The sequence below is a fragment of the Dendrobates tinctorius genome, unplaced genomic scaffold (assembly GCF_039654945.1).
Source record: "Dendrobates tinctorius isolate UK_male_01 unplaced genomic scaffold, ASM3965494v1 ptg000254l, whole genome shotgun sequence".
Classification (NCBI taxonomy): domain Eukaryota; kingdom Metazoa; phylum Chordata; class Amphibia; order Anura; family Dendrobatidae; genus Dendrobates; species Dendrobates tinctorius.
In genome coordinates, this window is record NW_027361921.1 from 14708189 (window position 1) to 14724254 (window position 16066).

The window sequence follows — 16066 nt, forward strand, 5'->3', positions numbered from 1 at the left end:
AGGTCTATGTGAAGTTTCCACAATCAGTGATGGTTTGGGGAGCCATGTCATCTGCTTTTCTAGGTCCACTCTGTTTTATCAACACTTAAGTCAGTGCAGCCGTCTACGAGAAAATATTCTAGCACTTCATTCTTCCCTTTGCTGACAAGCTTTTTGGAAAAGGAAATTTCATTCTCCAGCAGGACTTGGCACCTGTCTATGGATCGCCCACCAGGGCAGTGGGGTTACTCGGTACCGGGCTGGTGTCTCAGAGGGATGTGTCACAGTGGCGGTGACCCGGTCCGTGGCCCTGGGCTTCCATGCAAAAGGGGTGAAACATGGCTGAATAAAGTTTATAGGTGGATGATACGTGACGCCACCTGTGGTACTCGGCAATGTTAAGCCGACGCTGCAGTGCAGATCCTCTGGGACAGATGGTATAAGGCAGCAGAGATGTAATAGCTCCCCTCGGGTAGAGCTGTAGTCCCAGGTCAGTAATAGTAGGAGTTGAGGTAGATGATGTAGTGTTAGGCACAGAGATGTAGCAGTGCTGAGTGGGTTGGCGCAGGAAGAAGGCAATGACACATAAGTGCAGTTCCGATAGTTTACTCACAGTTCAGTTGCATGCAGATGCCCACTTAGTGCTGTGTCCTTCAGGCCAGGAGTCCAGCAAACTTCCCAGATGGATAGAGTACATCTTTCCAGCATTCCCCTCAATATGTACCTTTCCTGGCCGTCTCACTGTGTTGCTTTTCCCACCTTCTCCTATGCTAGCAGCTGCGGATCCTGTCGGATAATGTGCACAATTCGTTTCCTTGATCCTACTCCTTGCTGCCTTTCCGGCGAGATAACTGTGGATAGTGGCTGTGGCCCCTAAAGAGACCACAGCTGTCAGCTTTGCTAGTTAAGTCCTTAGTTCCACTCCACTAGGCTAGGGGGCCGAGTCCCTTCTGCGACCTGATTCCTCCACCTGATGGCTATCAGCGTGGAACGAGCCCCATGGGTGGCATCTGCCTACCCCGTGCCTCTAGAATCCTTTCCCTCTTTCAGGGAACTTTCCTTCCGTCCTTATCTTCCCCCAGCAGCTCCTCCAGCATAGGAGCTGCTGGACCACACTTCCCTTCACTTCCTCCCCCAAGGAGAATCTCCCTCACTTCCCCATCTGCTCTCTCAGCCTACAAGCTCTGCCCACCTCCTAGCACCCATTCCTATCCAAACAGGGCAAGTCAATCCCTGTCTGGCCATAGTGTAAGTGTGAGGTGAGTGTCAGAGTACTTGTCAGGTGTTCTGTGGCGACTGAACCCTTAGGGGCGCCACATCCACACTGCCAAAAGTACCAATACCTGGTTAACAAACAGCAGTGTCACTGTGCTCGATTGGCAAGAAAACTCATCTGACCTAAGACCCATAGAGAATCTATGGGGTACTGTCAAGAGGAAGATGAGAGACACCAGACCCCACAATGCAGACGAGCTGAAGGCTGCTACTAAAGCAACCTGGGCTTCCATAACACCTCAGCAGTGCCACAGGCTGATAACCCACATGCCACACTGCATTGATGCAGTAATTGATGCAAAAGGAGCCGTGACCAAGTATTGAGTGCATTTACTGAACATACATTTCAGTAGGCCAACATATCAGACTTAAAAATCATTTTTCTAGCTGGTGTTATAAAGTATTCTAATTTGCTGAAATAATGACTTTTGGGTTTTCATTGGCTGTAAGCCATAATCCTCAACATTAACAGAAATAAGCACGTGAAATAGATCACTCTGTTTGTAATGACTCTATCTAATATATACTTACCTTGTGATGTCTTCACATCCTGTTCCGTCCAGATGTGTCCGGATCCCAGAATTACAAGCGACGGAAGTTCACCGACCGCCATATTGGGACACCCAAGTGATGGGTGTCTCAATATGGAAACTGTTGGTGGCACCAGCCTCTTGCGCGCACCACACACACACACACAGTATACGCCGTATGCACCACACACACACAAACACACACTGTATATGCCGTACGCACCACACACACACACACACACTGTATACGCCGTACGCACCACACACACACACAGTATATGCTGTACGCACCACACACACTGTATACACCATACGCAGCCTCTTGCACGGTACTACCAGCGGATCACCGTCGTGAACACGCCGCTGCCGGGATCAGCCAAATGATTCACTGACCACCGCCATCTTTGTACAGGAGGAGCGCATGCGTAGTTTTAATGTGACCACCGCTATCTGTCTGCACAAAGATGGTGGCAGTCTGGTTGCCTGCGCAAATTCCGCGCAGGCGCAGTGAATCATTTGGCTGATACTGGCGGCAGATGCGCGACGTGTCTACAGGCAGAGGAAGCCGGCAACATTAAAGGGGTTTTCCCATGAACGAAAGTTCATTTTAAAAATTGTCTGAGTCTGACCATGTACGGAGCATACCACATCTCCTGGGTAGGGGAGGAAGCAAGAGGCAATAGTGACACTATAGCAGGGGATCTCAGAGGATTCATTTTGTGAGGTAAAATATTTCACTGACTGTTTTTAAACAATATTTTACCTCACAAAATGTATCCTCTGCGATCTCCTGCTGTAATGTCAGTATTGTCTTTTGCTTCCGCCCCTGCCCAGGAGCAGTGGTATGTTCTGTACGCGGTCAGACACAGACAATTTTTAAACACATGGGGTACACAGGTCAAAGAAGAGATGACATGAACGGAGAGGACAGCAGATGGGGGAGAGAGAAAGCGCACAGAGGTGAGAGAGGCAGAGCACAGGGGGAGACAGCTTAAACGGGACAGCACATGAGGGGAGAGTGTGGCGCCCCTGAGGCTCAGTCGCCACAGAAGTACTGCACCTTCTCCTAAGGTGTAGTGCCTCACCAACTAGGTAAGTTGGGAACTCCTTTCCACACTCCAACACTCGCACCCCACACAACAGGGTAGTTCTGCACAACCACATTGAGGTGTCTCTCTCCTCCTAGACATTAGGAGTGCCTTGGTGGTTCCCTGCATGGAACACTGGATGTGCTGGGAGGTGGGTGGAGTTGAGATCATATAAAAGGTTTTGAAGGTTTAGAATTACAGGTCAGTCTAATGGGAGGTCAGGCGGGAGAAGGACAGTCAGTCAGGAGAGTCTGAGGACGGGTCCGAGAGAGAAGAAGGAGTGCTGCAGCTGCCTCAGTGATCTGAGCCAGCTGGCACGGGAAAGGAGCAGAAGGAGAAAGACGTAGAACTGCAACCTAAGTTTCCATAGGAAAGAGGAGTAGAGAGAGAACAGAGAGGAGTTGAGGGTCGGAAGAGGAACCCTGCCTATAGGTTCTCAGCGCAAGGCCGGGGCCCGGTCCCCGAGGTTGTATAGACACTTATGGTTCTGCAGCAGACACCGGTGGAGTAGTTGGCTGTAAATGCACTACTCCCATCTAAGACTTGGGGCACAAACAGCAACTGAATAGAGAGCCAGGACTCTGGAGAAGGGAGTCCCCGAGAGAGGCTACAGCTGTCTGCCATACAAGTAGAGCTGTTAGGAACATCTGACAGGAGGAACTCCAGAGTACCATGGTACTGGAGCTCTTCACACCTTAAGGCGCAATAGAGGAGTCGTGCAGGAGAGGTACATGTTGGCGGAGTGTTGGAGAGGAGAATCCTGACTTGCCCGGGAGGTTGATTGAGTCTCTGCCCTGGAGGACACGGCACGGAGGCAGGCACCAGCGTGTACCACGGACTGTGAGTAAAGCTTTGGAACTGCAAGCCCTGGTGTCTTCCATTCATTTGTGCGCTACACCGTCAACACCGCTACATCTGGGTACCAGCATTCCTCACACCGCCTGCGCCTATTCTCATCTATTGCCATTACACTGCCCTGGGGTTACAGCTTCACCTGTGGGGAGCTACACCATCTATGCTGCAACACACCATCAGCCCCAGAGGATCTGCACGCAGCGTTGGCTTAACATCTTACTTGCCAAACACCACAGGTGGCGTCACGAACTATTCCATTCCACTTAAACTACATTACATTCCGCCATTGACTTGGGCGCCCAGGGCCACAGTCTGGGTCACCGCTGCTGTGACACATCCCCCTGACACCGGCCCGGCACCGAGTACCCCACAGCCCTGGGAGGGCAACCCAAGAGCACAACATCGGAAGGAGAGGGAGCAGAAAAGGGGGATAGGACATGGGGTAGACAGGTCAAAGAAGAGAGCACAGACTGGAGAAGTCAGCACATGGGGAAAGAGAGAGTGGATTGAGGGGTGAGCACATGGTGGGAGAGATTCTCAATGCTGCAAAGCCTGCATACATCGTGACATTACCACCCTCCTGATGCGATAGCATCGGGCCTCCATCTAGTATAATATATGAGTTTCACATTTTGTATTGAAGAATTGAAATAAATTAACTTTTTGATAAAATTCTAATTTTGTGAGCAGCACCTGTAGATACCCCCATGAATGAAAGAAAATGGAGTCAATTTGAACTCCATTTATCTTGTTTGTACTAAATGGCTAAATCAGTGACATGTCTGAATCCTGTTTTTCAAGAACTCAGATGGAAGTTATGAAAGGATTACTGTAAAGGCCCCGTCACACTAAGCGACGCACCAGCGATCACGACAACAACATGACCTGGCAAAGATCGTTTGTGCGTCGCTACATGGTCGCTAGTTAGCTGCCAAACAGGCAGATCTACTAAACGACGCAGCAGCGATCAACGATCTGTATAACAACCTCCGCGGTCGTTGCGACCTTGTCACACAGCATGTAGTGTTAACGATTCAGACCTCGATAGGCGAGATATGAGTCGCCAACGAGGTCGATCGTCGTTTATAAAGGCTGTCAAACTCAGCAATTCAGGCACACCAGAGGGAGACCAATGATCAAAAAATGGCCCAGGACGTTCGAGCACGATCAGCGACATCACAGTGGGGGCCACATCGCCGCTGCATGTCACACATAGCGACATCGCTGACGATTTCGCTGTTGCGTCATCAAATCGGTGACGCCTAAGCGATCTCGCTTAGTGTGACGGGGCCTTAAAAAGTGAGAATCTATCCCAAGGTTACATTACAACATGGAGAATCTTCTCAGCCACTCAAGTACACTGAAAGCAATCACCTCCAGCGACTACAGGTTATCTAGGCATTGTTGTTTCTATGTGAGGTTTCTGCTTCTCTAGGATCACATAGATACAGGAGACAGTTACTGTGATTCATTGGTCTGCATAGTTCCCAGATCTCAACTGCATTGGACATCTTGGACAACTGTCACCAAGCAGCTATATCTCCTCTCCCCCATACTTGTGCACTCTTGGCTTAGGCCTGTTTCACACTTCCGTTTTTTCAAATCCGTCAAAATCCGTTGTTTTCCGTAAAAAAACGGATCCGCCATTTTTTGCAGGATCCGTTTTTTTTGTCCCATAGACTTCCATTACGGTTACCGCGGATCCGTCAAAAAAACGGATCCGTTTTTAAAAAACGGATCCGTTCGCATCAGTTTCCGTCAAAAAAACGGAAACGGATCCGTTTGGCGGACACAAAAACGGAAGTGTGAAACAGGCCTTAGCTGAGGCTGCAAGTGTCCTGAAGGAAGCTGCTCACAGACACCTCTGTGTGGCACTTTATCTAGAGCAAAAAATTAACGTGCTGATCATTCTTTCCTTGGACATTATCTGTCGGGGGAGTGTTGGGAGTCTCCCAAACACATCACATGATCCCATAGAAAACAGATTTGGCTGCCTTCATTCTAATGTATGTGGAGGCATTTAGGCTGGAAGGCGAGATGTGTGTGCCATCATCTACCATGCAAGAGCTCATGTAAGTGAGTTAATATGATGAAGCATTACTCTTCCAGTTTCTTTTTTTTTACAATGGAGAGCCTGCTCAACAATGTCTTAGGACAGACAAAACAAACTTAAGAACATAATAATGGCACATGTTATATTCTCCTAGTTCCATGAATGAGACATAACATTTAAAGAGTTTATACAAGAATTTGTGTTTATTATGGGCTTAAAAACTAACAGGCAGGTAGTTAGCAACTATCTGCCTGTTCTAACCATTGTTGGCACTGAGTGGTCACTGACAGCAGTTCAGCTGATCAATGTCTGCAGAGCAGCTCCTCCTCTCTCCAGCTGCTCTGTCAACAGGGCATGACTGCCAACATCATGCTGATTGACAGCTGGCTCCCTGCGGTTAAACAGCAGTATGCCAACTGTCTATCAGCATGACATAGGCAGTCATGCCGCATCAATAGAACAGTAGGGAAGCTGCTCTGTCCATATGAAGTCAGTAGAAGCTTCTGAATCACAGGCAGGCGTGGTCTATGACTGTTCTGTACCAGCAGATCATCAGCAAGTACAAAAGTTTTTAGTCCAGTAGTAAAAAATAAAAATAATCTTGGATAAACCCTTTAAAGACGTCATCTTCTCACAGACTCCCAAATAGAAGCCACCAAATTCATTAAGATGAGCACATGGTAATAAGTTATCTTCCACATGTTTTCACTGCCCTTGTGCCACAAACTAAATGCCAGTCATGAACTAGTGAAGTTTTCTATTGTAATTTATATCAACTTTTGGCATAAATTTTTCGTAAATCCACAGAGGTATGATTGGCCATTTCCCTTCTGTAAAGTCACGCTGTTTTGTTTTTGTTATAATAAAGTAGCAAAAGTGGGGTAAAATGCATTTTTTGTTCAAATGGCTTTTCACCAAAATGTGAAAATCTTCCAAGTTATGATTGTAAGAGACCGTCTAGTTAGTATGTACAATGCTCTTCCCAATGTTGGATAAACTATATTTCTTGTATATTCTGTGTATTAAACATTCGGGGACACATGGTTACAATGCGTTAAGGAAGTTGAAGATGATCATAAAAATATGGCGACTTTTTTCTAAAAACAGCAACAAACACATCTACCCACAGGATGATTTGATATTGCAAATCAATGCTGCAAAATAGGACCCAAGCTGTAGATTGCTGTGACACATTTCTTGGAAGAGAGCTGACATGTTTTTAGAATCCTATACAGGCTTTTTAAGCTTGGCTGATGAACTCTAGCCAGAGTATAAAAGTGTAATAAAGATATTTAGCCATTGTCAATCTGTATGAGTGAATCTAAAACTGTGGTCACATAGAAAATTGTGGAATCTAGATTGTGCCCCCTGAACTTCAGTCAGATGAGCATATATTGCGCATGTCCATGTTCCAATTTAAATTCCTGGACTCTCCAACAATTCTACTGAAAAAGGAGCAACTTCGTATGGATTTATTTTACTTTTCATGCAGTTCTATAGGACCAGTGGAGTCGGGTTTAACATCCAGAATATATAAAGTTAGGTTAAAGACGCACGTCAGTTTCGGCAGGAGTGCCCACAATCCAACGTGTGTGGTGGCCCTTGATCGTCCCCTGACAGATATCAGGCGAGATAAGGATCGTGCAGTTTAAATTCTCATCCCTAATCCATAGTTACCTACATACATAGTACAGCAGAAAAAAGACTCATGTCCATCGAGTCCAGCTGAGGGGTGGGAAAGGACCAAGGAAATGGGGTATAAGTTCAACCATAATGCATGAGGCACAGTTTTTTCCTTTTGATGCCGAGTGTTGATCGGCTAAGTCAGCATTCAGAACAATTCAGATGCTTTTGTCTTCTCTGGAGTTTGGTGGAGAGGTGTCTAGTACTCCACTCTGCCCATATAAGAGGGAGTTGGGAGAGATAGTTGGCGGCCAAATAAGTGTTCGGCCATCAACTGTCTAAGGCCGGGATCACACATGCGAGAAACTCAGACGAGTCTCGTATCTTAATACCCGGCAATGCTCCATGTATTTCTATGCAGCCGCAAGCTCCGCTCCTGAGTGCCGCCAGCAGTGCCGGGTATTAAGATGCGAGACTCATCCCAGTTTCTCGCATATCTGATCCCGGACTAAGGTGTATGGGCGTCTCTAACTAAGATCTTCTCACAAGAGCACTAAGGATATACTTGTCCATGTTATGTGACAGTTTGATTTTTGTCATTTGTCACATGATTTCTAATAGTTCTCATTTTTCCTGCATCTATCAGATATAAAAGTCCTACTAATGTTAGGCAGTTGTAGGATAGTGAAGTTTCTAGTAAATTAGATACGATCCACAATAGTACCGTGGTTCATATATATGAGTGTGACGCAGTGCCACAATGTCCATTTACACCAAGATTGGTGATTATCTCTAATGGACACATTAATGTGTGAGGAGAAGGAAACTTGTATTTTCTCTTTCTGACACCATAGATCTTGGGATAAGTTAGATCACGTCACTCCCATGCTGTACTCCTATTTCATACAGACCTAAACACTGTGATGTGAGGGAGAGAGGAGAGACAGCTTTTGGAAATAGGACCTTACTTTTCATTTACTTGTAACACAAACATTGTTCAAGGGCATGAGTTATGGAAAATGGAAATGGTTTCTCAGCTAATCTTTAAGGCATTCACTTTGGGCAAAAAAATCACATTTTCAAGTCCAAAGTCAATGCTTCAAATTACAGCAAGAAATGTCTACTGCCTGACTTATCTCATGTTTTCCATTGTCGGTCTGACATGAACCAGACGATGTCTCAGGCGGTGCCAGGAGGCAGCAGATGAGTCTAATCCTGATGTAGTCTGAGGAAAGACTGTAAGTGTTAGGGTGTTCATGATTTACAGAATATCTGGGAGATTATTCTGACAAATGCTCTGAGTCACCGCAGCAAGCCTTGTAAATAAGAACCTTCCAATGACACCATTTCCTCCTGGTTTCTCCAGCTGTTGTACATTTTAGCACTTGGAGCAGTGAATTCTTATTCAGCTGGAAGGAATGACACAAGTCATGCTGACAGCACTTTACCACAAACTGTTCTCATAGCATTCCTTGTCAGGTGGGACACTTATGGTTGGGGGCTTCCACTGGGGGGCACTGACAGACTAGAGTCCCTGTGCAAGAGCAACATATGGGCCCTTTACAATCCAATAGCTCATCAAAATCCATAAATCCGTATGCTTTGGAAGTGGAAATGGCCCCCCTTACCTCATGGGCCCATATACGGCTGCACATGTTGCACCAATGATATGTCCACCCCATCATATATTCAACACTAGGAAACACTGCACCCTGTATTAATAGAAGACCCTGTCCTTACTGGTCATCTCCTCTGCGGCTTGTGAATGAGGGTAATGCATATAAATAGTAGATAGATAACTATACTCATTGAAACAGTTGTCTCATAAACAACATATATCATCTGTTCACGGATGGGTTGATACCTGTGTGATCACTAGGACATCCAGTGATCCCAAGAATAGAGGTCCCAAAGTCCCCTGTGTGAACAGAGTGGTAGTGAGCATATGTTGATGGTGGCACTCCATTCATACAGTGGACCCTGGCACACGATTGATGGGGGTCTTTGCAGGTTTACAATCTGGTCAGCTTTACTATTTAGATATAGATTAGAGAAGCATAGTCTGTAGTCTGTTGTCTGTAGGACAATGTATGTTATCAGTATGGCTTCTTTCATTACCTTTCCATCTCCACAATAATTACTGTACAGCTTGTAAAGTTATTGTTTAGCCATAATGTACTGCTTTTGGCTTAAAGAAACCAGTAAATGGAACCTGACACTGATTCATGCTGCCCGATTTACGAGTCCGAGTCAGGCTCGGTCATTTCAGCCAGTTTAAATGCCAGCCGGGGACAATGGCACTCTGCTGTCAGGCCCAGGAGGCTGGCGGATTCTCCCCACCTACTTCCATTGAGTGACGGTCTCTCCAGGGAGAAGCCGCTGCGGACCCACCTTTTGGATGTGACATCTGAACAGTATGGTCCCTGGACAACTTTTAAATGTATGTTTTAGTCTGAAACTGCAGTATTTCGTAAAAGAAACCTGTCTGAAATGACTGAGCCTGACTAATGCTGCCCACGGTTTGGGCATCCTGAAGCCACTGTCAGGGTCACTTTACACAATCCCTCGAAGAGCTAACGTAGAGAGCAGTACGCACTATATGGGCTACATGTATGCTTTCTCCTGGGCTGGCAGTCACTTTCAGCGCCATCTTGCTTCCCCTGTTAACAAGCACCATAATAGGGGCACAACTAAGCACCCGACTATAAGACAGGCACCTATTACCGTGAGATGTGCACCCGGTCAGCCGCCTCCTGGCATGTCTGCCTGCCTAAAATAAAGTTATATGCTAAACTATTACTTTTATAAGAATTATCTGCTTCTACCACAATAATCAACGATTAGCCAACATTAGGGATTCCGGAAACATGTTTTCATTGGCGCTTCCTTAACTTATATTACTGTATAGCCATCATTAGAACTAGTATATAATAATCATTGGTGGCTTTTTATACTTCTACAAAACACCAGGTGTTTGCACAATGGATTGCTACTGCATTGCTGCTCTGAAGTCCAGTCTCAAGCATGTATTAAACAATACTTAACCTAAACTATTGAGGAAGGAGTGCTGCCATATGTCCACCAGATAGTAGGAGGCCTATATAATGTGTATAATGTGGTAATATTGTAGTTATTAACTGGACATCTTTGTACTTTGTAGTTGTCTCATTTCATTCTTCACAGCCTTTCTCTAAGAGCCTTTGAATAAAAAGGGTGTGGCTGCTGCCTATAATGTACATGAGCACTAGATGGCAGCAGCACCACATCTGGAGCCGCTGGTTCCATGTAAAGCAATTCATGTTCTTTCCAAAAAATGTCAGCAGCAGCAGACTGTGATTACCATATGCTAGAATGGCTGAGGCCAAGCTTTGTCTTCTAACATGGGGTAATAAAAAGAGGTTTGGTGGGACAAATGTTTTACATCATCTTTTTTTTTGCAGTCAGTAATCCATATTGCCAAGACCAAGGGAAAAAGAGTAATGTCATTGCCCTGCTGTTTTCTATAGTAACATGTCATATGTTAATGCTGATGAGATCATCCCCCTGTACCTTGCCAGGTTCAGCAGACTACAGACAGGCACAAAGTTTTTACTCAGTCTGTTCCAGCTGTTACAACATAGGGAGACTAGTGCTGGCCTGCGGCTACGTAGGACTGCATGGAAACTGGTCCCCATAGTCCTGATCCATTACTGTGCATGCCGCTGGGCCCACCATGTCCTGGGGGCTCCACACTGAGAGGGGAGATGACTCAGTCTGATGTGTCCTCTTATGGGGGGACATTGCTGGGAGACTTCTCTCCTCCGGCACATCATGAGCTGCTCAGAACATTAGTAAAGGGTGGGGGGTAACAATAGACCCTTTATTTACAGCTGCCATGTATCCTGCTTTCTGCAGGAGGTGGATCGATTTGACACTAGCTACATTCATTTCTTTCATATGGGGAGATATTTTTTGCAATTTTCTTTTTCCACCATCTTGAAATTCTTCACTCTAAGCATCACTGATCTTATAACCTCGACTTTGCCTGAAAGTGATCTATTTAGGGGTTAGATTATCTCGATATCAATTTGATACACCAATCTCCATACAAAGAAAGAACGTCCTACATAACACTGGCTGACACACGTACAACCATGAGGACGCGACATTCACCACACAGGCAGCAAACACCTTACAGGCAGGCTGGACATTACAGGAGAGAGAGCAATGCAACTTTGTACTAAAAAACTAATAGCAAATCCCATATAATTAAAACCAAACTTCATTCACTGCGACAATGTGATGATGATTCTGCTATTGTTCTGTGCTGCTTACAAGTGATAATGGGAATCTCTTCCCTTCCGTATAGATACAGTAATGGCATTGATGTGTTCTACCAGCATCCGAACCATACAGGAAATATTAATAAAGTGACTTTGCTAATAAACCTCATAAAACGGCATATATCAGGGATAATTTCCTGTAAGGTCTGGAAGGAGTTCTAAAAATAATTGGGAACATGTTCCAAAATCTGGAGAAAAAATAGCAGGGTAGAGGTAAAGGGAAAAGTCACCAATCTCTGCAGGAACCTAGTCGTCAGACACGCACAGAGGCACCTTGATCAAGGGCGTAGTCCAAATTGAAGAAAAAAGAAAAAAAAAGGGAAAAGAACTGCAGCGTGTATACCGAGAAAAGTTAAAATTCCAATTTAATTCAAAACATCTTTAAAAATTATGTAAATCTATAAGTAAATAGTAAAATATTTAGAATATTTTTCTATCTACTGGCTAACACGGTACAAAGATATACATCTTTCCTGTAGCTAGATAGTACACATGATGGATGGAATCCCCGGTATAACCAATGCACTTCAACCAATAAAGGTCTTAATCAGGGTATTGATTAAGACCTTTATTGGTTGAAGTGCATTGGTTATACCGGGGATTCCATCCATCATGTGTACTATCTAGCTACAGGAAAGATGTATATCTTTGTACCGTGTTAGCCAGTAGATAGAAAAATATTCTAAATATTTTACTATCTACTTATGGATTTACATAATTTTTAAAGATGTTTTGAATTAAATTGGAATTTTAACTTTTCTCGGTATACACGCTGCAGTTCTTTTCCCTTTTTTCTTTTTTCTAAAATCTGGAGAAGGCATGAGTTCTGATTGTAAGATGAGCACACAGATGTTGGAATCACATGTGCACATGGCTGCTCCTCGCTCAGCGTGTAAGATGGACACACAGATGTTGGAATCACATGTGCACATGGCTGCTCCTCTCTCAGCGTGTAAGATGGACACACAGATGTTGGAATCACATGTGCACATGGCTGCTCCTCTCTCAGCGTGTAAGATGGACACACAGATGTTGGAATCACATGTGCACATGGCTGCTCCTCTCTCAGCGTGTAAGATGGACACACAGATGTTGGAATCACATGTGCACATGGCTGCTCCTCTCTCAGCGTGTAAGATGGACACACAGATGTTGGAATCACATGTGCACATGGCTGCTCCTCTCTCAGCGTGTAAGATGGACACACAGATGTTGGAATCACATGTGCACATGGCTGCTCCTCTCTCAGTGTGTAAGATGGACACACAGATGTTGGAATCACATGTGCACATGGCTGCTCCTCTCTCAGCGTGTAAGATGGACACACAGATGTTGGAATCACATGTGCACATGGCTGCTCCTCTCTCAGCGTGTAAGATGGACACACAGATGTTGGAATCACATGTGCACATGGCTGCTCCTCGCTCAGCGTGTAAGATAGACACACAGATGTTGGAATCACATGTGCACATGGCTGCTCCTCTCTCAGCGTGTAAGATGGACACACAGATGTTGGAATCACATGTGCACATGGCTGCTCCTCTCTCAGCGTGTAAGATGGACACACAGATGTTGGAATCACATGTGCACATGGCTGCTCCTCTCTCAGCGTGTAAGATGGACACACAGATGTTGGAATCACATGTGCACATGGCTGCTCCTCACTCAGCGTGTAAGATGAGCACACAGATGTTGGAATCACATGTGCACATGGCTGCTCCTCTCTCAGCGTGTAAGATGGACACACAGATGTTGGAATCACATGTGCACATGGCTGCTCCTCTCTCAGCGTGTAAGATGGACACACAGATGTTGGAATCACATGTGCACATGGCTGCTCCTTGCTCAGCGTGTAAGATGGACACACAGATGTTGGAATCACATGTGCACATGGCTGCTCCTCTCTCAGCGTGTAAGATGGACACACAGATGTTGGAATCACATGTGCACATGGCTGCTCCTCTCTCAGCGTGTAAGATGGACACACAGATGTTGGAATCACATGTGCACATGGCTGCTCCTCACTCAGCGTGTAAGATGGACACACAGATGTTGGAATCACATGTGCACATGGCTGCTCCTCGCTCAGCATGTAAGATGGACACACAGATGTTGGAATCACATGTGCACATGGCTGCTCCTCGCTCAGCGTGTAAGATGGACACACAGATGTTGGAATCACATGTGCACATGGCTGCTCCTCACTCAGCGTGTAAGATGGACACACAGATGTTGGAATCACATGTGCACATGGCTGCTCCTCTCTCAGCGTGTAAGATGGACACACAGATGTTGGAATCACATGTGCACATGGCTGCTCCTCTCTCAGCGTGTAAGATGGACACACAGATGTTGGAATCACATGTGCACATGGCTGCTTCTCACTCAGCGTGTAAGATGGACACACAGATGTTGGAATCACATGTGCACATGGCTGCTCCTCACTCAGCGCAGCAGTGTCTCCTTCAGTGCTGTATTATCTGTGTGCTGCCTTTCCAGCACACAGATCCAATTCCATTGCAGCTGGGGACATTATACCTCTGCATTACAAGAATTACAGTTCATCTGCAGAGCGACTTCTGCAACCTGTTACTGTAGAGACCTCAGGAGCTGCCCTCACACTAGGGAGAGAAGTATCATTCTCCTGACATGGGGGCAGTGATGCATTCCTGGCATTTACAGCTATTAATACATTTTTCTTACATTTTCTTTCATAGGATGTAGACAGAGTTTTTTTTGACCAGTTAAGGTTAAGAAAGAATACAAAGTTGTGACAAGTACTCACCTTCCTGCTGTTGTGCCAGAATTAGCGAAGGGCAGGTCGCTGCAATGATGCAGAAAAGAGAGGATATTTGCACAAAGCTCATCATGTCTAAATGTTAGACATGAGACTCTTAGTGCAGACTAGGGAGAAAAATACAAAAAATAAACTTCTAAATAAGCACCATCAATTGTTCCCCCACCCCTACAGCGATGGGCCCGTATACAGAATTGAGCCACAGATCTTTAGCTGTACTCTTCTTAAATAGGGAAATCTTTGGCTTGCATTAAATTCCAGCCCCTTTCTGAAACTTGAGAGGTGTTGCCATCACGAAACCCCTTCAGTGCTGAGGGATCCCATATAGGGCTTGCAGTGCTATGTAATGCCAAGTGAATATGCAGAGTTAACATGGAAGGACCTGTAGTTGACCCCACAGAAGATGAAGAAAAGTGAAAGAACACATCTGGAGAAATGTACTTTGTACAAATGAGAATAGCAACAAATTTTCATTATCTCCTAAATTTAGAGAGAACACATGTTATCAAATCTGTTACTCTACATTAAGCATCAATAGCACTTATATAGTAAATAGAAGATTACAGCCAGAATTGCAAACAAATGTAACTGGCAATGCGGTGTGCAATATCTAATCAATAAGTGATGTATAGTATATTAGGCCAAACCATGACACAAACTTCCATTTTATCATACTAAGAGTTAAACTTAACATGTTTTGTACAATTACAAGTCAATCAATATTATCTCATTAAGTTCCATATTTACAGTTTTGTTGTGGTGACCTGTTCAGTACTCGATTATATATCCTGGTGCTCGAGACATCTCGCTCAGTACTCCATCAAGTATCAGGGTACTCGGGCGCCATAATTGATTCTCCACCTCACACGTTTCATGGCTGATTTTCAGCCACTAATCATGTGGGGATTTCCTGCCAATCACGGTGATACCGTAGCCATGTTGGCTACTGGCATTACTGTGACTGACTGGCCACACAGCATCATCTGTTCTATATAAGACCTGGTGATGCCATGTTCAGCGTATTATACCCAGAAACAGTGAAGGGAGCGTTTCTACTATAGAAGGGAAAGTGTGTTATATAGCATTCCAGTACCTGCTAGTGCAACATGAAAACAACACTCCTTTCCAGGGCTAACTCAAATACTTTCTATTCTTTAATGCCGGCTGCAAATAGTATACAATTAGCTGATGGTGTAGGAAGTGTATTAGAGGCACTTACACGGTTCGTTGTGTTACAGTCCTTGGTGCTGCCACTTACACCTAAAAATCCATACAGGGCCATTTTAAATAGATGTAAAAAGGTTATTTGCTTGTTGTCACTGCAAAATACAGCCAGATCCATTCCATATTATGTCGGTAAAAGAACACCTATTTTAAACTGGGGTTTGTCCGCCTCACGGATCACATATCAGTATGGTCAAAATTGTGCCATTTCAGGCCATAATTTAAATTTTGTTATAGTGTCTTAGCCAGGTTATTGACACCAGTTTGCTGAAAAAAAAAATACAGGCCAGATATTTTACACTGGGGTTTCTCCATCACAC

At 45.0% G+C, this 16066-nt stretch overlaps 1 protein-coding gene across 1 annotated transcript in view; it reads right to left on the bottom strand.

Moving 5' to 3' along the window:
- COL3A1 (collagen type III alpha 1 chain) overlaps nucleotides 1-14724 on the bottom strand; it is a 200447-nt gene extending 185723 nt beyond the window's left edge. The window contains exon 1 of the mRNA XM_073558192.1: nucleotides 14511-14724. Within this exon, the coding sequence (XP_073414293.1) occupies nucleotides 14511-14595 (85 nt within the window). The 5' untranslated portion in view covers nucleotides 14596-14724. The remainder of the gene's footprint in view (nucleotides 1-14510) is intronic.
- Between the last annotated feature and the right edge of the window lie 1342 nt (nucleotides 14725-16066).